At 41.4% G+C, this 23,789-nt stretch overlaps 1 protein-coding gene across 3 annotated transcripts in view; it reads left to right on the top strand.

The window, feature by feature from the left end:
• The first annotated feature begins 4,938 nt into the window (after nucleotides 1-4,938).
• The window catches only part of PRSS12 (serine protease 12), a 69,662-nt gene continuing 50,811 nt past the window's right edge, over nucleotides 4,939-23,789 (top strand). For 2 of the 3 annotated variants that reach the window (XM_073892180.1, XM_073892181.1), the window contains exons 1-3: nucleotides 4,943-5,838; nucleotides 20,003-20,141; nucleotides 22,810-22,988. In XM_073892180.1, the coding sequence (XP_073748281.1) occupies nucleotides 5,181-5,838; nucleotides 20,003-20,141; nucleotides 22,810-22,988 (976 nt within the window). In that variant the 5' untranslated portion in view covers nucleotides 4,943-5,180. Of the gene's footprint in view, nucleotides 5,839-20,002; nucleotides 20,142-22,809; nucleotides 22,989-23,789 lie in introns of all 3 variants that reach the window. The other variant, XM_025874094.2, reaches the window with a different exon arrangement.

Here is a 23,789-nt window from a genome sequence, read left to right as displayed (position 1 = left end):
CCCTACCCACATGCCATACATCGCCCCCTCCCCCATTCTCAGGCAGTGAGTTCCCCAGAGGACATTTGTGCATTGAGGACAAGCCCAGACAAAATGCAGGCTTTTTACAATTAGCTGGGGTTTGACTCCAAACCCCAAAGTAGTTTCCTTGTAGCTAGGCCAAACAGCTAACCAGCTTCTGTCTCTCCCTTTCAACTTCAACCTATGATCAAGTCTCATCTTTATGGTTTGTAAGATTCCAATGATGAAGTGAGGAAAAACACTAAGCGTAAGGAAGGAAAATAGGGCATTGATTGTTTATGTGGTTACAGACTTATCTCACAAGATAATAGGACTGTAGTAATGTAGACTAATTACTCTTCTTGGATCTGCCCACTCAGCAAATTGGTCTTGAAGGTCCATAGATAGAAGTGGGGGAGAGTCTTTAGTGCCCCCTGGAGGCCAAGAAACAAAACACTTAACTGGGATTTGAACCCAGGTCTGCTGGATTCTAAATTGATTAAATCAATAGGAGGACAGAACCAGAATCACAGTTAGGTAAAGTAGGTTTCTGGCTCAGTAGAAGAAGAGATTTTTCCAACAATTTGGACTTTCTAGAGATGGAGAATGCTGGCTCCCAAGTGGAAATTTGCTCCATCAATAGTTTCCAAGAAAACCTGGAAGTCCACTTGTCAGGAAGTTTTGGGACAGACTCCTGCACTTGACAGATAATTGGAGCTCTAACTCCTTTTCAGCACTAGGTTCTGTGATCCTCAGAGCACTGGCAAGCAGTTCTAGTGTTGCTCTTCTTCCAGTCTGTTTATTTTTTTCATCTGTGGACACAGCCCACTTGCAACTGAGGGATTTGGAAACCACGCATTATACTTCTGCAAACTCCTCAGGAAAAGTGTTTTAACTCAAAATACTTAGTGTTTCATTGGTTTTTGGGGAGCAGACTTGTTGAGGGGTAGAGGAAGAGAACACATCAGAGAGGACAAACACTCAAGTGAGTAGAGCTAGAGCAGCTTTGTGATTGTCGTTGTTCCAAGAGGAGAATTACTGAGGTGCAGTAAGAGGCACCAGCTGGGTGGGAAGGGAGCTCTGAACACATTTCCTGCTTTTTCAGGCAGGTTTTCATGGGGTGACTTCGTTTGAGTGGTTAAGAATTCAAAGGCACTTACTGAGAATATTCTACCATTCCATAGTTGGCATTTATTGAGTCTTATGTTCAACAGTTTACATGCATTATTTCAATTACTCCACGCAGAGATTTATCATGCACACCATTATCTCTTTTGTCAAGCCACTGGCTTAGGGAAACAAGGGAACTCATCTAAGATCCCATAGGAAGAACTAGAGCCAGACTGAGCATTGCTTTGATTCCAAGGCTGAAGGAACTATTTTTTTTAGATATATATAAAATATGTTATATATGTTCCTCATCTATTAGCATGTATTATTTGAGTAATACTGAAAGTGCATCTGTACAATTAGTTTCCCTATAGGGATTACACCAAGATTAGGTAAATTTTTAAAAATAAAAATTTGGGGGTGCCTGGCTGGATCAGTTGGTAGAGCATGTGACTCAATCTCTGGGTCGTTAGTTTGAGCCCCATGTTGGGGGTAAAGATTACTTAAAAATAAAATCTTTAAAAAATATAAAAATTTTAAAAAAGTATTTTGTTCTGTTTTATAAAATTCAATTTTAAACGATAAAAAATGGAGCTCAAATGACTTAAGCAGAACTTTTCTTTTGCTCTTGAACACTACATATAAGGTCAACAGTCCATATGTATGGTATGGTTACGTGTTGTTAAATGTAGGGCTGCTGTTGTAGTCATGGGTCCTCAGACATCTTCATGGCTGATGGCTGGCAGAGAAGAGTGTGACCAACATGGGCAGAGGTATAAACTTTACCTCCAATGCCAGAGACTTTCTGCTGACAGCACGTATCTGCCTTTGAATCACTGTATCATTCATTTAGGAATTCATCACATGTATTCTGGACCTTTTCCTTTATTTTCTTAAACTTTTAGCTAAATATTATTCTTTTGTTGTATTCCCCTGCTCTAGCAGCCTGATCATGCCTTATCATTTCAAATCTCCCATGGTGCCCACAAAGGCTTTCATAGGATTTGATTTTTTTTTCCCTTTTATGTGAAGGAGCAGTGCTCAGTGTTCTTTTAGCAAATTGTTTGCACTTGGAATGGTACAAGTCAATGCTGATTTTATGCCATATGTTCAAAAACTCTCTGCTTCTCCAAATACAGGCAGTACCCAAATTGCAAATGGAACTTTTCCAAAAGTTATTTTGTATACTGGTTTTTGGAACTCTGTAAAAATAATATGTATATTGGTTGTATTTCCAAACAGGACAACACAAGACCTCTTCAACCCATCATGGATGTGAAGTTAAATCATCTCCTAAACAACCATAAAACCAAATGTTTATATATACATAAAACATAGTTGTCTTGGGAAATGCAGATATGCGGATATGTATGTACCCCACCCCTACCCCCAAGACTGCCCCCCCCCGCTGTGATATGAACCCTCAGAGGCCCCTCTTCGCTTTTCTAGGTTTTAGGCCATGAGGCTGTGGGTAGTTAAGCTCTTGGAACTGAAATCAGTGAGGTTGCAGGATGGAATCCAGAGGTCTCAGAGCTGACAAGGGGTATTATGGGGACCTCCTGGGGCCTTCTAATTGTTGTGGTGGGGAAATGCCTGCAAGGTGTCAAATACTTGTTTCTTTCAGTTCTTTTCCCTGCTCCTTTGTTGCTGGGGAAAGGATTGCAAGGCAGAAAAAAAATCAGCAGTGGGGTTTTTGCAGTTGTAACAAGATGGAATTGCCTCTCCCTTTCCTGTGGCTTTGATATCTATGATAGAAGGTGATGAGAATCTGAGGAGGGATCTGCGGCTAGTGGCTAGGTAGTGCCTAATCCAGGCAGAAGGAGAGAATTTCTCCCTGCAAACACCCCTCCTCCCGGCAAAACACACACTGTGATGTGGTGGTGGGAGAAAGAAATGCATTTCAGGGATTGGATCTGGACTGGATATCCTAAACGTCTGCATGTTGGTAGCAGCAAGGAGGCATGAAAGAAGAGAGGGAAGGAAAATATTAGCAGAGGAGGGAAGTGATATGTAAAGGACAGGTCTGTTTAGGTCATACTTTGCTTGTAAAAGAGAGGACAAAACCCAAATTGTGTCCCCGAAATTCATAGTCCAATTACATAAATGCCATTTTATTTCCTAGGAAAGATGTTTTAAAACCTACATGATTAAATCCAGATGTGGAATTTTCTGTGGGTAACTCCACTTTGTCTGTGTCAGCTTTATAATCTGTTGAATGTAAGTAGACCTTGGATTTCCTCTCTTCTCTCTCATGATTTCCCTCTCTTCAAGATACATAGATGCATGCGAACTAGGTTTCCTGGCAGACCCCTACCAGGTGTGAGGACAGTTGGTGGAGTGAGCCATGCAGGGGAGGGAGGGCAGCAGGATCTGAGCAAGGCAGCCAGAATCCCAAGGCAGAAGGTGGAGGAACAGGTGGACAACTCCTATTAGAACTGTCACCTATTATATCAAGAATCTGTGATTGGTAAACTCTAAAATAAGTAAATCAACCTCTCTTCCACAAGTACCCTTTTAATTATGCTTTTGGAACCAGAAAAATATTAGTAAAAAAAAACTCAAAATGGTGCATACAAGCATCTTGAATAAAAACATCTTGAATAAAGATTTGACAAGCACACCTTGGGATTCCTAATTTTTTTTGCCCAATTCATTCTGAAATAAAATCAAATATTTAATTAAATAGGGGAGTGGGGAAAATCAATAAAATGATTCACGGAAGTTAAACTAAAATGGATTATTTGAGCTAGGTTAGAGACTTAAATCAGTTTCTAATTGAAACCTAGGTTTTAACAATAAATGTGTAAGTTATGCTCAGGTTTTCTTTGGGATACATTAAATTATGGGACAGTAGTCCTCTCTCACACTTAAAAATGATTACCATAAAGTAAATATTACCATCTCTTTGGCCTTCCTTTTCCTTGTTTAACTTCAGTGGCATGGTCAGGAACCACAGAAAGGAGAAATCCTATAATATCCAACTCCAGTGATTTTTAAAAAATTCGAAGCCAACTTTTTGGGGGATGGGGAGTGGAGCTGTTGAAAGGTTCTACTAAGGCAAGGTCAGGCCAACGGGGCGGCTTCAGAATTACCAGCAGTGAGTCCACTTTGGAGAAGCAAATGTGTAGGCTTAACTCAAGTCCGTTGCCCTGCAAAAACGAGGCAGGTGTTAGAGGGATGGACTTTTTGGATAGGATGGAGACCCGGACGGATGAAGTCTTCTCTGGTTAGAAAGGAAATTTGGTATTAAGAGGGCCTCACTGAATCCCAGTAATAACCAGACAACTGGCGTTGTCCAGTTCACCCGGTGGAAAGTGGGAGGCAGGAAGTAGAAAGGCTCAAGCTCCTTTCCCTGGGTCAGTTCAGGAATTTAATTTCAGCAAATGTTTATTGGAGCCTAATAAGTGTTGGGCACAGTGTTAAGCTCTGGGATATAAAACTAAATGAAACGTGGTCTTGTCCTTGAGGAGCTCACAACTTCAGTAAAATGGCTTGAACATTCCTCATGTGCTTTGTTAACTCCTATCCTGGGACTTGTCAGGGGAGAGTTGTAACTAATCCATCCACGCTTCTGAAGTTTTCAAAACCAAAAAAAAAACGAGACACGGCACAGGGGTGGAGGAGAGATGGCTGCAGGAACTGGTGCCAACCTTGGGAGCCGCCAGACTCGGGCCTCTGATGGTGTTGCCTTCTGGCAAGGAGCAGCCAAGACCTTCCCCCGCACTGGCACACTCGCGCTTGGCTGGGGCACAGGGAGGCTGCGGCGGTGCCAGCAGCTGGTTTGGCCTTGACGGTGACAGCCGGGAGCCGGCTAGGATGCCGAGCCGAGGTCCGGCTCCGGGACGAGACTGCGCGCCCCGCGCCCGCAGCCAGGGGGCAGAGTTCCCGGGCTCGTGCCACCGCTGGCTACCTGGGGCTCAGTCCCCACCACTCCCCGCCGAGTCCGCGCCTTCTCTTTGCGAGTCCTCTCCACCATCCGGGGCTCGGAGGAGCTCAAGATTTCACCGCCGGCGACCGCTTCCGAGGGGCAGGAGCGGAGGCGCAGCACGCGACCCGAGGCGGGAGGCGAGATGGGGAGGCGAGGGCGGTCCGCGCGCGGGGGCGCGGGAGGGGACTCGAGTGGGGGATTCGAGGGACGCTGCAGCCCCGCCCCCGCCCCCTCCTCTCCTCCTTTTCAGAACCGGAGGAGCCGGAGAGCTTGGACCAAACCCTGCTGCTCTGGCACCATGACGCTCGCCCGCTTCGTGGTGGCTCTGGTTTTAGGGGCGCTCCCCGAAGTGATCGGCTTTGACCTAGTCGTCAGTAATCCCCTCCACCACCGCTATCGCCATTCGCTCCCTCGAGGTCCCCGGCACCCTTATTACCTTCCCACCCAGCAGCGGCCACAGAGGACGCCTGCGCCGCCCCCTCTCCCGCGCGTCCCGCGCCCGGCGCCAGCGCTGCATGCCCAGCGCCTGCACGCCCTCCACGCCGGGCGCACGCCGGGGCCGCACCACCGGGACTGCCCCGCCGGCGAGCCCTGGGTCAACGTGACGGACTTCGGCGCCCCTTGTCTGCGCTGGGCAGAGGTGCCACCTTTTCTCGAGCGGTCGCCCCCGGCGAGTTGGGCTCAGCTGCGAGGGCAGCGTCACAACTTCTGTCGGAGCCCCGACGGCGCGGGCCGACCCTGGTGCTTCTATGGGCACGCCCACGGCAAGGTGGACTGGGGCTACTGCGACTGCAGACACGGTGAGTGGTCCCGGGGCAGCGGCGGCCGCTCGGGACTGGCGGGGAGCCAGCCTGGCTCGCCCAGGGCGTTAGATGTGCCTTGAAGAGAGGGGCTGCGAGTGTGGGCTTTCGGGTTTCCATTGCCGGGTGTGATGGTTGGCTGCTGCCGAGTTACCAGCAAAGTACATTGGTACGGTGACTTTAAGTTAGCGAGGCGTGCTTTGTGTGGGAAAGTTGTGAGGATAGTTTTTGTGCAAGGTGCTGCGCCCTGGGTTCGTGGATATGGCCTCTGGCCACTGCTGTGTGTGTGTGTGTGTGTGTGTGTGTGTGTACATTTTGTGTACACGCGTGCTCTTCGGGTGGATGTGTGCGCATTGGGTGGATTCGTGTTCTTTAGGTCAGTTTGCCTTGAGGGCGTTACCATATTACACGAAAGAGGCAAAGTAAAGGAGGAGATAAAGTTTCTAATTACGTTATGGGAAGAGAATATTAAATCTAATATGACAACCAATAATAACCTTACCCCCTCCCCATAGACCCCGATTTGGAAGAATGTGATACATTTTTTTTGCCTTCAGTCTCACCACTGACCTATGTTTGAAAAAATATGGCAAAATTTCCTGGTCAGAATACAACTTGTCAAAAGGATGTTCACCTTCTGGGGCACAATTTGGTAAATATTATCAGTGAGTGAAGAGAAAAGAAAGGAAAAAGAAATAGTAACTATCTTAGGGAAGAAGCAACTTGATATAGTCAAATGCAGTTTTCAAGGATGCCATTTTTTAGCTGTATATGTTCTTTGTGGGCGATTGGGATTAGTTGGTGACATCAAGAGATAAAGTTGGTAAGATGTTTTGGTTTTATGGTACAATGAAAACATATTAATAGGTTTAATGTAAGTAAATGATCTGCCTTTGAACAGTGCTTCACTTTGAGTAGTTGGGGTTTTGTTTAACACTGGGGCTTCTTCCCCCCCGCCCCCACACACACCCCTTCTTTAATAGCTGGGAAGAAAAACTTTTTGTCCTTCAGAGTTTGAATTTTCCTTCAAACATCTTGTTGGCAGCTCTCCATCTAAGCTATGGGGCAGGGGGTTCGTGAATTGGGATTCTGAGATATGTTGTACTTTATACCTTTTGGAGGTAATTTGGAGGTTGGCTTTCATAGTGCCATATGCCATTTTTTTCCTACAGACATTTTTATTTATCTGAATTGCATTAGCTTTGAGTTAAAGGAAGGTTAAGATCAATTATCCTTCATCCTGGAGAATGAAGTCATTGCTATACCTCGTGTTTCTCAGACAGAATGCCAATGTGGCTATAAAAAAAATTGAGGTGATATCAGGCAAAGAGCTCTAGCACTGTCTCATTATTTACTGTAAGAGATTATCTGTTGTAAAATATCATGTTCAGCAAACATTGGAATTTTTTTCACTTTCCTATTATTGTAATATATTTCTTATTTTTAAATGTATATTTAGGATCTATATATGTAAATATGCTGAGAAAAATGGAATTCAAAGTTAAAACACTATAGTGATAAATTGCTCTCTTTCTGACACATAACACTCCTTTAACTTCATATTGCAAACGAAGAGAGTAGGTTGTTCTTTGTTTTCCCCCTTGTGTTGAAGAGAAATTTAAATCTAACAGCAGCACAGACTTTTTGTGATGTTTTTATGTTCATAGCTAATTTTCACCAGACAGAATCCCAAACACTGCATAATCGTTGTGTGTGCAGTATTTCCTGGGGTAAAGTGATTGAACACAGGAGAAACAAAAGAAACCACCCAAGATGGGAGATAAAATGCCCCCCCCCCCAGAACAGGAAAACAATTGGCTGGCTATGTAATAATTAATTACTTCCACAGACCCAGTCTTGATAACCAGAACTTCCCATCCTTTCATTTACTCACGTTCTGATTAGGCATGATCCATTCCTTTGAAATGACTGGCATGTTCTGAACATACTTCTGGCTTTCTGGCCTTGGTCCTACATTTCACTGAGCAGGGTAAACAAAGCTATCATGGAGTAGTGAAAAGAACATGGAATTATGCTTTAGAAAACACTGGTGTCCGTTTTGGCTCTGGCAGTAGCTATGTAGTGTTGGGTAAGACTCTTAACTCCCAGAGCTTTTGTTTCCTTATCTGCAGAAAAGCAGTTTTTGAACAGATTAATTCAAAGAACTTTTCCAGCTCTGAGCATGTACCAAAATAACCTGGCCTGATAATAGCTAGGATTCATTAAACATTCACTCTGTGTTGGATGCTGAGCTAAGCATTTTATATATTAGTTTTCTCATTTAATTCTCATAACAACATTAGGAGGTAGTGTACATTTTCATGTCACAACTCATTTTGCTCTAGTTCTTTAATTATATAAACGTGGGGAAATATATGTGCTCTCTGATGATCCTATTTTTGTAGCTTAAGGACTAGTCTTAAAAGGGGAAAGGAATTATGTTTGGTCCAATGCACATGATTTCCTGTATCTTAGGATTTAGAAATATCCAGAGTTTTTTTTTCTTTATAAAAAACAACTAGAACAAAAGGAAAGAAAATTTATAGTAGTGAGATCCCTCCTTTAAGAAATAAACTGGAGGCCAGAGTCACGTATCTAGTTACACTGAGAGAAATGAGGAAGTTGTTGCCTTTAAGGTAGAGACTTGGTCTCAGCCTGGTTGAAGGGGCGCTGAGGTGATCTCAGGTAAGCTAAGGCAAGGTGTGGACACTCCAGTGGCTCAAATGTCTGAGAGTGAGAAAGATGCCTGGGCTCTAATTGTATGAAACCGTGAATTAGTAATAGTCATTTGGAGGATTGGAATTACCCTAAATCAGCCCAGGGAGTTTGTTCTCATAATGAGCACCTAGGAACTTCTTAAAACGCAGATGCCTAGGCTCTAGCCTTCAGAAGCCCTGATTAAGTAATCCTTAGATCTGTCTCAGGAATGTGCATTTCTGATGAGCAGCCAAGGTGATGTGGATGCTGAAGACCCTTTGTCAGACTTGGGAAAACCATGGGAAGGCATCAGAACCCATCTAGAACGTATAGTGGTGGGTGATTAGGTAGACTGAGTCCATCATCTGTGACTTAATTCTGCTAGTACTGTAGGATCAAGAAGAAGGCCTGCCAATCTATGGTTAACTTTTTGTGTCATTCTAGGAAATGGCACCACTGTTTTTCATTTGACTGGTGTGGGATAATAATAACCTAGTTCACCAGAATATGATTATTAACTGCATGTGAGTTAGGTTATTTTTTATGTTTCTACAGAAATAATTAACACACAAATGATTCCCCCCCCCCCCGGCCCCCCGGCATACCCTGCAGTAATTTAGAGCTTCCCGACTAGGAAGGGAAAATCACTTTGCAGTCACTGGTTGGTGTGGCAGATGGGACAACTTGACGCTGTGCTAACTACTCTCCATTACAAGCAGCTGAGCGGAACTCAGCCATAGGTGACTGATGACTGATGGGTAAAACAGGTACAACAAGAGATGATAATGCTCTAATAATGGAGATGTCACCAGAAGGAATGATTCCTAGATCTGACTTTTTGTCATGTCATCATGCTAAGCTATTCATATGCATGTACCCTCTGCAATCTCCTGATTCAAACAGAGGTAGCCGACTTGTGGGACAATTGTTTATAGGCTGTACTCTGAAGTCCATCTGGTGTTTGAAGTGAATGTTAATTAAAAAGTTGGCTGAAAACTGTCCCTTTAAAAAAAAATGCTGCATCTTGATTCTGTGTAGCAGGTTCTCAGAAACATTAGCAATATCAGATTTGATATATTTCCTGGCTGGATTTTAAATTTTGAGCTCAATCTGCTCTTTAGGATAAGGCAGATGTAAAATACTTTGATTTGAGGCATTGTCTGACTCTTTACTAGTCTGAAGACTTGTTTTTAAGAAGAAAATAAGATATCTAGGTACTGTTGCCTTTTTAAAAATGTTTTATTTATTTATTTGAGAGAGAGAGAGAGAGGCTGAGTGGGAGGGGCAGAGGGAGAGAGGAGAGAGAATCTCAAGCATGTGAGCTAGGAGCCAGATACAGGGCTCGATCTCATGACCCTAACATCACGACCTGAGCCAAAGTCAAGCAAGAGTCCAATGTTTAACTGACTGAGCCACCCAGGTGCCCCTAGATACTGTTGCCTTTTGTGAGTGATTATCTGTGAGTGTAAATAGATATGTGACCATTGTCTTTGAGTGTGTGTGTGTGTGTGTGTGTGTGTGTGTGTGTGTGTGTGTTTTAAGGTAATCTTTGTAAAAGTGATTTGGTTCATAGGTGCCTGGGTGGCTCACTGAATTAAATGTCTGCCTTCAGCTCAGGTCATGATCTCAAGGTCCTGGGGTTGGAGCCCCACTTTGAGCCCTACCTCCTGTCCTGCTCCTCGCTCAGCAGGGGAGTCTGCTTCTCCCCCTCCCTCGGACCCTCCCCCTGCTCCTGCTTTCTCTTTCTCAAATAAATAAATAAAATCTTTAAAAAGAAAAAAAAAGTGATTTGGTTCATAATTGTGGAGGCAAACCTAAATATACAGCAATAAGATACTACGCAGAGGTTCCCTTCATTTGATGGATACTACAGAGCTACTAAAGTGACAATAGTAAAGATTATATATAAAAAATGGAAAAATGCTTATGATAATGTTAAAGGGAAAAGATAGATACCAAGTTTATATACATTATGATTGTGAAAATAAAGATGCCTTTGGAAGAGGAAAAAAATTGTAATTACTTGGGTATGAGTGTGGCTTGGATTAGTTAAGGTGGTTTTGATGGCAAAGACTAGAAAACCCAATTCAAAACAACTGAAGCAATAAGGAGATTTGTTGTTCATACTACAAGAAGCTGGGCTCCAACATGGTACAAATGTTTCTCTGCTATTCTTTTGGCTCCTCTGTTCTCTAAGTGTGGCTTATTCCGGGCTTCGCACTGAGATAGGATAGCCTGCAGAAGAAAGAAAGGGCCCCTCCTCATGTAGGTCACATAGAAAGCAAGGAAACCTTCCCAGAATTTCACATCCCCCCCACTTCCTCCTGCATTTCATTGGCCAAGACTGGATCACATGTTCCTCTGGCACTCTCTGGAAAGGAAAAGTCAATTAACACAATTGGGTAGTTTAATCAGGATTAATTTTGGAACAACTAGGGACTCTCCTGCAGGAGGAAGTGAGGTTGTTGTTGAGAAGAACCAGCAGGGTCCGCTAAGACGTATGGTTGGAGTTTGTCCTTGCATTTGGGAAACTTAACGTGATGAAAAATAGTAGCAAGTAGGGGCGCCTGGGTGGCTCAGTTGGTTGAGTGGCTGCCTTCCGCTCAGGTCATGATCCCAGGGTCCTGGGATTGAGCCCCGCATCCGACTCCCTGTCAGCGAGAGCCTGCCTCTCCCTCTCCCTCTGCCTAGTTGTGCTCTCTGTCAAATAAATAAAAATAAAAAAAATCTTTAAAAAAATAGTAGTAAGTAATTTAAAAAAATTGTTCTGTGAAATGCTACATTTATTTTTCGGCTGAATCTAGATGAATCACATTCAGCCCCTGATTTGATTGAAAAAGCATGTTTTCTTAGGATGCATTTGCAGGTCTGGCAAATTTATGTCTGAAGTAAATAATTCCGTAATTGTTAAGAATATGGAAGTTAGCTCAGTTGTGAGGTAAACACCTTAATTCTAATTTTGAAGCTTCCCCCATCCCTGAGTTAACTCATAAAGCAGGCAGTCCTCTGAAATCTCTTCCTTGAGTCTGCATCTTAAACAGGCATTCAGTTGTGCGCTATGCGAACAATTGATTGAGATTGCCTTCCAGGTGGTTGGCACCCTGTTCAGGAAATGTTTATTTTTGCCTCTTTCGCATCTTACTTTTCCAGGGCAGTCTCCCCCCTCCCCACTCCCCTTTCTTCCTGCAAGTCAGCCCAACAATATTAATAAAAATTTTATTGTATGCAAAGCACTAAAATAATGAGATTTTTCCCCCACTACAAGACACAACCTCAATACTTTTTATTAAGATCACCAGAGGGACACAAAGGATGGAAAATCCTGGTTCTTATAACAAGGCAAGGATAGATTTCATTAAACATTTTCTGAGTTCACACTAGGAGCAGCAATTACAAAGATGAATAAGAAATCACCTGTGTCCTCTGGTTGAGGACACCCGCTCTCTGAGATGTCAGAAGAATACTAAGCATTTTCATTACCTTTCCTGTGATCCCTACTCTAGGAGACAGATAAGAGGGTTACTATCAGGAGTAGTTTAATTTCATCACTCAGAGCTGAACAATGAAATGTTAATACCCATACCATTTGCTTATGTGTGAGTAGTTCAGAGACACACAATTGGTGAAGTTTTCTGCTAGGGTTATATGCCTGTGTTCTTAGTATTCCGTCATTACACCATGGAGAGAAGCTTCTTTTGCATAATACTGTATAATGTTTTAAATGAAGTAATAATTAATAAAATTTATAAATTTCTAATAATCTCAATGTAAATGGGTAGAATTGCTTTTAAGTATACTTTCTCAGGGGCGCCTGGGTGGCTCAGATGGTTAAGTGTCTGCCTTCGGCTCAGGTCATGATCCCAGGGTCCTGGGATCAAGCCCCGCATCTTGCTCCCTGCTCATCGGGGAGCCTGCTTCTCCCCCTCCTTTTCCTGCTCCCCCTGCTTGTGCTCTCTCATTCTGTCAAATAAATAAATAAAGTCTTAAAAAAAAAAGATACTCTCTCATTGTTTAGATACTTTCCCATTTTGACTTATACCAGTTGAGATTTTTTTTTCTCAGCACTGAAGGTATCTACATGAATAATAAATGAACAACTAATATGAATTATGGATGTGAACTAATGGAGGCAGATATAGTTCAGTTGGAACTCAATCCGAGGGAATGTTTCACATGTGAAAAGATGATCTGATTTCATTTTGACATGGCATGATTTGAATAAAATCTGTTTCACAATGCTAAAGCCGGTTTTGGTTATGGGTAAATATAATCATAGAAAAACATCAAAATTAAACTAGCCTCCTGTACTGTACTTGAAAAATTCAACTAACAACCTCCCAATTCAGTTGTTTTCAGGCAATGTGAATTTTTTCTGTATTTTATAATTAAGATAGGACACGATCATTTAGTGTATTTTCCCAGTGCTGCATTTGGTTTAAGACATAGGATGATGTTTAATTCATTTGTGAAATATGTGTACTAAATTGTCCAACATGTAATGGGCTTTTTCCTTTGGAATAGTTCATACATTGAAATTTCTCTATCCCTTTCAGCTTTAAGAATACTTTTTGTCCGAGATCTGAACAATAGCTTGATGTCACCAGCATTCATTCTTTCTGGTTCCACCAAAACAATAGCAATGACTAAAATTAATTATTTTGTGCTTCTGTGAAGATCAGTGATAGATGAGAAAGGATTTGTATGATAACAGTAATTTTATTTTACTCATTTATCGAATTGTGATTTTAAAAGATTTAAAAAAATATGTTTTTAATTCTCTTCAGAAAACACTACTTCCCTTTTTGCTGGTTTTTCTTTCAAACAAATGACTGCTATTCTGTAAGTACATGCTAGTTAATGAAATAGCCATACCTTTCCATCTGGTTTATTTTGGAATGAGCTGGATTCGCAGAACAAAGATAGCTGACTCACCTGATTCCCTTCCTAGTATTTCTTTTAGTCTCCTTGAAGAATGGAGTATGAAAAGGACGGTTTTGCTAGCTGCCCAAGGAAGGGTAATACCATCATGGCTCTATTAGTTTGCTAGGGCTGCTGGAACGAGTACCGCAACTGAGTGGCTTAAACAACAGAAACATACAGGTTCACGATTCTGGAGGCTGAAAGTCCAAGGTCAAGGTGTCCACAGGGCAGCCCTTCCTCTGAAGACGTCAGGGAAGGATCTATTCATGGGATCTCTTAGCTTCTTCTGATAGTTCCATGGCTTGTGGGACGTAACCCCAATCTTCAGATAGTGTTTTCCCTCTGTGTGGGCCTCTGTGTCTAAATTTCTCCTTTTTATAAGAACATAGTCATACTGGATTAGAGCCCACCCTAACGACTTCATGTTAACTTGGTCATCTGCAAAGACCTTGTTTCCAAATAAGGTCATGTGCATAGGTAGTGGGGGTTAGCACTTCAGCATTTTGGTGGGAGAGGAATAGAATTCATCACATCGTAATAGCCTTACAAACTGACAAACCAATGAGACTTATTTAGGGAATTTTAATCTAGTTAGCAGTTTTCTGGAAGATTTCCTTGTCTCCACTGAGACTGATAAAATGGTTAAAGAGAATCCTTTTTTAATGTCTTTCCATCTTGGGAATTCTTGGGTTTTTTTATTTTTATTTATTTTTTTTTATTTTAAGTAACCTGTCCGCCACACATGGGGTTCAAACTCCTGAGAGTTTGAACTGAGATCAAGAGTCACATGCTGTGCTGATGGAGCCAACCAGGCACCCGGGGAATTCCTGTTTTTTAGCAAAATTGCCCATAAAACAAATTTGAGTAACATGCATCTTTTATGTTCCCCTTCTTTTATAAAACTTGAGGTATGACTACAAAGCAGAAAAATAATAGTAAACTAAAGTGACAAGTTCAACAGTTTTGGCGGGGAATTAAGATAGTAGAATTCTGAGCATTGTTGCACATTGACATATTTTTGCCTTGAGGTAATTGTAATACCAACAGACAGTTGACTTTTTTTGGTGGTCGGGGTGGGGGGTGACAATCTATTTCAAGAACTCTGGAGAGTCCTCTCTGTGACATGATATCACATATAGCTTTTACAGTTCCAGACTTTCTCCTGGAAAGTTTTGTTTTATAATTATTTAATGCCTGTTTTAGTTGACCTAAAACCTCTATTTGAGACTTCAAATTTTAAATTATAATTATTAACGCATTTTAAAAATAGAAACATTTAGAATAGAATAGTTTCCATCAGATTGGCACTTGAGAGACTTCAAGACAGTGCAGCCCGTGCAGTCCAGAGACATTAGCTGAGACTGTGAGGAACATTGCAAAGTGCGTGGCTGGAGTAGGAGAGTGTGAGGGAAGGAAGAGGATCAAATTTTTTTTTTTTAAGATTTTATTTATTTATTTGACAGAGAGAGACACAGCGAGAGGGAACACAAGCAGGGGGAGTGGGAGAGGGAGAAGCAGGCTTCCCACAGAGCGGGGAGCCCTCTGCGGGGCTGGATCCCAGGACCCTGGGATCATGACCTGAGCTGAAGGCAGTCGCTTAACGACTGAGCCACCCAGATGCCCCGAGGGATCAATTTTTGTTAATAAAAGAGCTTTACTGTTACTTTAGCAATATAAATGAGTTTACCAGGCTTTGACCTTTTGTGGAGTGCTTCATTGTTTCATCCTATTCTTTTTTAAAAATTGAGCTAAGGGTATTTCCCTCCCTTCACTTTGTAATTGTGCACCTATAAATTTGTGCAAATGTATAGTGCTCCTACAGATTTGTACAGCCCATGGGACTCCTCCACTGGAAGGTCAGCCTCCTGTTTGCAGGGTGTAAAACCTCTTCAGGCTGTCTGACCCTTCTGCCTGGCTATTTATTCCCATAAAATGTTAGGTAGATTAGTTGCAGTATTTCAAATAGAATATTTCACATAGAATGGTAAAAGCCACGTGACATAATGCATAAGGTGCATTATGCAAAGAATATAAATGCATAGACACGAAAAAGACATAAAATGCAAAGACATCGCAGGGTCTTTGCTCGGGTTCAGAAGTGGGACAGTAGCAGGGACAGGAATCTGGGAGATAACTTAGAGACAGAGGAACAGTGGGAAGGGTGGGAAACTAGGAAATAGGTGGTCATGGCAGTTGATTTGGTCCAAATCTTCCTCATCCATAAACTGAGGGAAATGAGTTACAGTTTTTAAGATTTTGACCATCTTGACCGTTCTAAGAAAATAAATGAAGCAAGAGCAAAGTAAAACCAAAAACAAATAAAAACTGCTACGTGTCTTAAATGCAGTGTAAATTGTGTGTGCAAACTTTTATTATTTTGGAGCATGTTATTCTGATATTTTTTAAAGTGCTCTTTCAAATAATTATTTGAAGAATTATGCACTACCTAGAATTATCTCCCATTAAGAACTACTCACTCTGAGTCCAAAGTAGATAATTTCTCAGAATATGTTAGAAATTTTTATGACCTTATGAGAAGGTCATAAACTAGGTGGGTGTGGAGAGTGGAGCACTACTAGGAAGATGTGTGAGTTGGGGATGTTGGTGATGGAATGGATTCTGACAGAGAATTCATTAGTCATTGACATGCAAATTGACTTTCCAGAATTGTAAATATTTGTATTCATTTGTTAAAGGAAAATTGGATGAGCACTCCACATTTCTTGCCATATAGCAGAAACAGCTAAATGAATCCAGGCTTTCAGAGCATGTTTGGAGAATCTGAGAAATGATGGTGGAGTTGATAATTCACCTGGAAACTATTTCCAGCTCTGTCATTGCCATTATCATGATGCAAGGGTAGTAATTATACTTTATGCAGAGTTTTCTATGCCTTATCTCCAAATGCCTTAATCATTTAGATGATATGCATGCATCATTTCTTCTTGATAGTTTTTTGGTGATCTAGGCAGTATTTTGCATTTTATTATGATTTTTTAACATGCATAAGTAGTGTTTTAGTTTGTTTCATTACTAGAACTTTCTTCCAACCCTTTGACATGAGTAATTTGGAGGAAGGGGATTAATAAAGAGATAATAGATTAATTTATTTTTTTAAAAGATTTTATTTATTTATTTGACAGAGAGAGACACAGCAAGTGAGGGAACACAAGCAGGGGGAGTGGGAGAGGGAGAAGCAGGCTTCCCGCAGAGCAGGGAGCCTGATGTGGGGCTCAATCCCAGGACTCTGGGATCAGGACCCGAGCCGAGGGCAGACGCCCAATGACTGAGCCACCCAGGCACCCCTAGATTAATTTAAATATCATTTCAAGTAATGTTTGTTTGAGGTGAACAGATTAATTTTTTGAGTTGAAATAAAGTGCTGGCATTTGCGATATTCATGATATTATGTAGGTTTCTATAGAAGAGATTTTGTGGTTAAAAAATCATTGAAGTTCAGTTAAATTCTTCAGACTTATTTCTTTAAAAATGTTTTTGCAGGGGTGCCTGGGTGGCTTAGTTGGTTGGGCGTCTGCCTTTGGCTCAGATCATGATCCCAGGGTACTGAGATTGAGCCCCGTGTCAGGTTCCCTGCTCAGTGGAGAGCCTGTTTCTTTCTCTCCCTCTACTGCTCCCCCTGCTTGTGTGCTCTCTCTCTCGCTCTCTCTTTCTCTGTAAAAGAGATAAATAAAATCTTTTTTAAAAAATGTTTTGCAGTTCACACTTTTCACTGAGCTTCCTCTTGCTTAGTCTTAATTAAAGAGGTTTGGAAAGTATGAATGAGTTTGAGATTTATCTGCTGTGTGAATGATCCATGCCCATGCTCTCTCCTAAATAATCAGGATTTGGCAGTATAATGTTTTGCTTCCATTTATTATTCTTTTCTTTGAATTATATGACACTTTGTGTTTGTCTTGAGACAAACAATATGTGTTTCCTAAATAGTTACATTTTTAAATGATGATGACTTGGAAAATAATAGATGCCTAGGCCAGTGCAAGTGAAATGAATGGGTAATTTGTGAATCTAATAATTTGGAAAATTATTTTAAAGCCAGACTTTGAAATAACTGAAATACGCAATATCTGATGGAATTTTTTGGTAGAACTTACTTTCTTTACTTCTTTACCTATGAAATGAAGGCCATCATAAGTGACTTTTAACAGTTTTGTGAAATTCTTCAGCTGTCCGAGTTTGCTTTGTCTCTGCTTCAGTGTCCTGCTTGGGGCCTCTCCGTAGCCACTCTGCAAACCCTACTAATAAGAAGGGAAATGTAGGGCCTCAATCTGCCTGCACTTAAGGGATGTTATTCCCCCCCTCCCTCGGGGGTGTTTGCATTTTAATTTTGACTCTTTTCAAGACTGAAAAGAATGACTCAGATCATGGACCCTGGAGCGGCTAAATGAGGATGATATGTAAGGGGAAGCGAATTTCCAGGGGCACTCAATTAAACCAAACAATTCTACTTGGTGGGAATTTTCCCAAGATTGACATTAGGCAATGTCATTAACACCAACACCTTTTTGAAATTATAGATAAAATCTTTAGAATTTCATGACTACCGCTTGAGGTTAAAAAGAGAAAAAGCATTTTGCTCTTTCGTGGTGAATAAATCAGCTGGAAGGAATATGTAACACAGTCAGTAACAGCTAATTTATAAGTAGAGCACTGAATTTTGTTTCTGTGCTTCTTATCTCTGACCTCAGGTGAAGTGGAAGGTGATAAATACACGATAAGAATTTTGCATGATATCATCTAATATTTGAGATGTAATATCAGACATGAGTCACACTCTTGCACTTTTCCCCTTTTAAAATACAATTGATGATTACAGATTTGTGATAGAGCTTGAAGTCTGGAATTGTGATGCCACCAGCTTTGCTTTTCTTTTTCAACATTCCTCTGGCTATTCGGGGTCTTTTCTTGTTCCATACAAATGTTAGGATTATTTGTTTCATTTCTTTGAAAAAAGTGGATGGTATTTTGATAGGGATTGCATTAAATGTCTAGATTGCTCTAGGTAGCATTGACATCTTCACAATATTTGTTCTTCCAATCCATGAGCATGGAATGTTTCTCCATTTCTTTGTGTCTTCCTCAATTTCTTTCATGAGTATTTTATAGTTTTCTGAGTACAGATTCTTTGCCTCTTTGGTTAGATTTATTCCTAGGTATCTTATGGTTTTGGGTGCAATTGTAAATGGGATCAACTCCTTAATTTCTCTTTCTTCTGTCTTGTTGTTGGTGTATAGAAATGCCACTGATTTCTGTGCATTGATTTTATATCCTGCCACTTTACTGAATTCCTGTATGAGTTCTAGCAGTTTTGGGGTGGAGCCTTTTGGGTTTTCCACATAACAAGTCAGGAAACAACAGATGTTGGCGAGGATGCGGAGAAAGGGGAACCCTCCTACACTGTTGGTGGGAATGCAAGCTGGTGCAGCCACTGTGGAAAACAGTATGGAGGTTCCTCAAAAAGTTGAAAATAGAGCTACTGCACGACCCAGCAATTGCACCAGTGGGTATTTACCCCAAAGATACAAATGTAGGGATCTGAAGGGGTACACGCACCCTGATGTTTATAGCAGCAATGTCCACAGTAGCCAAACTATGGAAAGAGCCAAGATGTCCATCAACAGATGAATGGATAAAGAAGAGGTGGTATATATATATACAATGGGATATTATGCAGCCATCAAAAAAAAAAAAACAACGAAATCTTGCCACTTACAACAACGTGGATGGAACTGGAGGGTATTATGCTAAGCGAAATAAGTCAAAGAAAGAAAGACATGTATCATATGATCTCACTGATATGAGGAATTCTTAATCTCAGGAAACAGAGTTGCTGGAGTGGTGGGGGTGGGAGGGATGGGGTGGCTGGGTGATAGACATTGGGGAGGGTATGTGCTATGGTGAGCGCTGTGAATTGTGTAAGACTGCTGAATCACAGACCCGTACCTCTGAAACAAATAATACATTATATATGTTAAAAAAAAAAAAGATAGTAGGAAGGGAAAAATGAAGGGGGGCAATCAGAGGGGGAGACAAACCATGAGAGACTATGGACTCTGAGAAACAAACTGAGGGTTCTAGAGTGGAGGGGGGTCAGGAGGTGGGTTAGCCTGGTGATGGGTATTAAAGAGGGCACATACTGCATGGAGCACTGGGTGTTATGCACAAACAATGAATCATGGAACACTACATCAAAAACTAATGATGTAATGTATGGTGAGTAACATAACATAATAAAATAAAATTAAAAAAATAAAATAAAATATAATCGGACTTGCTGTTTGCTTAACTAAAAAAGAAAGCACAATTAGTGTGGACACCATGATGTTAATGACCAAAATCAAATCAAATCAAATCAAATCTGCAAAATCCTCATTTAAACAAAGAAGCACATGCTGTCAACATGGAGGTCAAATCATTCTGGCTGGATCTCTCACTGCTTATGTGGAAAAATCATGTCAACTGAGGACAGGCTCAGTATGTTCAAATGGTAATTTCTATTAAAGGGTTTTGGGATTCTTTTCTACTTCAGGGTCAGTGCGGCTTCGAGGTGGCAAACATGAGTTTGAAGGCGCCGTGGAAATATACGCAAATGGAGCTTGGGGCACAGTGTGTGGCAGCCACTGGGATGATTCGGACGCCTCAGTCATTTGTCACCAGCTGCAGCTGGGGTGAGTTCGCCCATCCTTGCCCAAACCAGGCTGCTGATACCGGAGAGTAATGGCGGGCACCCGTCACTGCAAGGGAAAGATGTCGCGCATCTTCCTTCCTCTTGTCTCACCTCCCTCATTCTCACTTTTCACAAGAGTTATAAAGAAAGGGCCCCACGGGGAAGGAATGCTGACCAGGAAATAAGCAAATGCCCAGTGGTCTGACGTTAAAAGCGCCCTTTGGTCTTTGTCGTTAAAAAATCCTTTAGTCCTAGGAAGCCGGGAACGGGATTCCGGGGATTGTCATTTCTCAGTAGCGTCATTTGCATCTCAGCGGCTGCTTGTAGCCGTCCACAACTTCCACCTTTTTCTGCGGGAAGGAGGCGACGTTCACCCCCGCTCTCATCCCGAGAGGGGAAAGGCGTGGTGTCCAGGCCTGGCGCTTCCGTGCTCAGGAGGCCCGGCTAGCAGGCCCGGCGCGGCCCGCGGCTTCCCTGCAGCTCTGAGCACTCTCTGTACACAGCTGGTACTCACTACTTGCCACCAGGCCCGGCGCCTTTATGCCAAGTGCCAGGGGGCTTCCCCGGGAGCGGAAGGCTCCATTTTGGAACAAAAGATTTTGCTTTTGTGGTTGTTCTTATTGTTCTGTTTTTGTCTCGTTTATTTATTTTATTTTTGTAAGTGCACTGGCCAGATGTTTTTCTTGGCCTCTCTCACTAGAGATCTTTAGAAAGCATGGAAACTATCTCGTTATGAACAGGCAGTTCCAAAAGACTGAAAAAGTTTTGCAGTTTACAAATATTTTGGATTAATAATCAGTGAGTGGTAATATCTAATAGGATGATAGAAACGAAAAGGTTGGTCAACTGCAGTCAGATCGGTAAGAACTTTAATTTGTCTGCTTCCTCCTGTCTTCTTGTTAGGAAGGTGGGCAATAAGTATTTAATAAAGACAAGCCCTTCTGAAGGCTTAAGTTTTGTTCAGACTTTTGATGCTGTTAGAGCAGCAAATAGGCTTAATGTATTTAATGAATTAACTAATTTTTAAAAGTGAGTGTTGGTGTAAGTCTGGATGAAAGAAGGAATAAGGCTATACAGCCTACAAAGTGTTATGGTGTTTGGGAATGTTAATTACTGATTTGATCAATGAATATTTTGTCTGGCAAATAGTCATTGGCAGGTGGACAGGACACAGAGAGTGTTGACTTGATGCTTTTTCTTTTGAGGGTCTTAATGTGTAACAAATTTGTAGACTGGTGGCAGTGTCTTCCTTAAAATACGCATTTATATATGCTTTTATTACCCCTGAAAATCAGGGAAGAATACGATTTCCTATGAGACTCTGACATAAAAAACCAAAACACTATAGTGGAGATGTGAACTGCTAGTCTTTTGGTTGATGAAAGAATATAAACTATGATCCTGCAAACAGAAACTGCAGATAAACTGATCTGATTACTTATATCATCTCTTAGTTGATACTTTTTTTTTTTTTAAGTAATCTCTACACCCAATGAAACGTGGGGCTCAAATTCCCGACCCAGAGATCAAGAGTCCCGTGCCCTCTGACTGAGCCAGCCAGGCACCCCTCGTTTTTATTTATTTTTATTTTTTAGTAGTCCATTAAAAAAAAGTATTATATAATTAGATCAGAGCAGCTCAGAATTATTGCTATTAAGACATGTTCATATTTTAGATATATCCCAAATGTTTACTGTTTGGTTGATGGTGGAAGCTGTTGTATGGAGACAATTCTAGAGATTACCATGTTAATCAGATAAGCCTTTAATATTTTTAAAACTTAATATCAATTTGTACATATCAGAGGTTACTTATAAAATATGTAGATTAGATGAGTTAAAAGCAGAGCCCATCTGCATGTTACCATTTTATTAATTGGTTCCAAAGTCTTGCTAGCAAATACTATATATAAGGTTTTAAAAATTTTGTGAATGGATTGCCTCTCTTGATATTATCTTACTTATATGTAGTGGTAATCATTTTGAAAATGCTAGCCTAGGGGCGCCGGGGTAGCTCAGTTGGTTAAGCGTCTGACTTGATCTCAGCTCAGATGATGATCTCAGGGTCCTGAGATTGATCCCTGAGTCAGGCTCCCTGCTCATCGGGGAGTCTGCTTCTCCCTCTGCCCTTCCCCCTGCTTTTCTCTCTCTCTCTCTCTCAAATGAATAAATAAAATCTTAAAAAAAAATTTAAAAAAAGAAAGAAAATGCTAGCCTAAAATCTCATCAAGCATCCAGACCACCCTTCCTTTTAGACAGCAGAAGGCAGAGCTTACAGAAAATTGCAGCTTAGAGTAATTTGCAGCTGAGTCCAGACTAGAATCCATGTCTCACTGAGCCACATGACACACTTCTTCCACAAAACCAACAGCTTCTTTTTTAAATCTGTAGTATTTGCCCATATATATTTTTTTCCCTAAAATCAGCCAGAGGTAGGAAAGGCACATGCATACCATTAGTTATTTAAGATTGATTAAAAAGATTGCTGTAGGTAACCAACCCAAGTTCTGATCTGATGTTTTGATTTCCTTGAAACTTATGCAACTCGTTATATTTTTTTTCCTTCCACATCTGTCTTTATTGATTTCTTCCATTTAAAAAAAATCTAAGTACTTTGACAAAAAATTCACCTATATTCGATAAGCCTAACCTCGATCATTGTGTTTCCAGACGAAAAGGAATTGCAAAACAAACCCCGTTTTCTGGACTGGGCCTTGTTCCCATTTATTGGAGCCATGTCCGTTGCCGAGGAGATGAAGAAAACATACTGCTTTGTGAAAAAGACGTCTGGCAGGGTGGGGCATGTCCTCGGAAGATGGCGGCTGCTGTCACATGCAGCTTTTCCCAGGGTAAAAACGTCTCTTTTACTTTTTCAACAAGTTTCCAGATGATAAAATTGTCTTCGTCAAATCATTTCCTCAAAGAGTTTAAATACAATGTTAAGTCTGAATCACCATATTATATAGTCAAATCGTCTTCAGTAGGAGTGCGTCTAACATTCTGAATTCCATTTAACTTTAAATGATATCTCACTCTTAACGTGTTTTCTATTTTATCTAATTTCCTTACAGAAATATTGTATATTGTACATGAAACATATATTTTACTAATGGAAGGTCATGATAGATTCAAGATGGAAAAATCATCTTGGAACCAAATATAAAACACAGCAACTACGACAAAATATTTTCACTTTATAGGATAGAATATAATCATGGAACCAGTGTTCTCCTTTGAGTTGTCAGTAGCACATTCCATAATATGGATAACTGCCTCGGATAAAAGCTCCTTCCAAGGGGCGCCTGGGTGGCTCAGTCATTAAGCGTCTGCCTTTGGCTCGCTCAGGTCGTGATCCCAGGGTCCTGGGATCGAGCCCCGCATTGGGCTCCCTGCTCCGCAGAGAGCCTGCTTCTCCCTCTCCCTCTACCTCCTGCTCTGCCTACTTGTGCTCTCTCTCTAGCTCTCTGTCAAATAAATAAATAAAATCTTAAAAAAAAAAAGCCTCCTTCCCAGCACTGTATACTAGCCATGAGATGATGAACCTGGTTCAGTACACATATATGCAGATGTTTGTATGAACATGTGTGGAGAAGGGAATAGCTGCTTTTCCTGATGGCTGATGGGTTTTCTGGGGACCGTGGCATACTTTA

The sequence above is a fragment of the Callorhinus ursinus genome, unplaced genomic scaffold (assembly GCF_003265705.2).
Source record: "Callorhinus ursinus isolate GAN/ISIS: 27379988/994484 unplaced genomic scaffold, GSC_fseal_2.0 scaffold4, whole genome shotgun sequence".
Taxonomy (NCBI): domain Eukaryota; kingdom Metazoa; phylum Chordata; class Mammalia; order Carnivora; family Otariidae; genus Callorhinus; species Callorhinus ursinus.
Note: the sequence above shows the minus strand (reverse complement) of the source record. Positions and strands in the feature narration are given on the sequence as shown.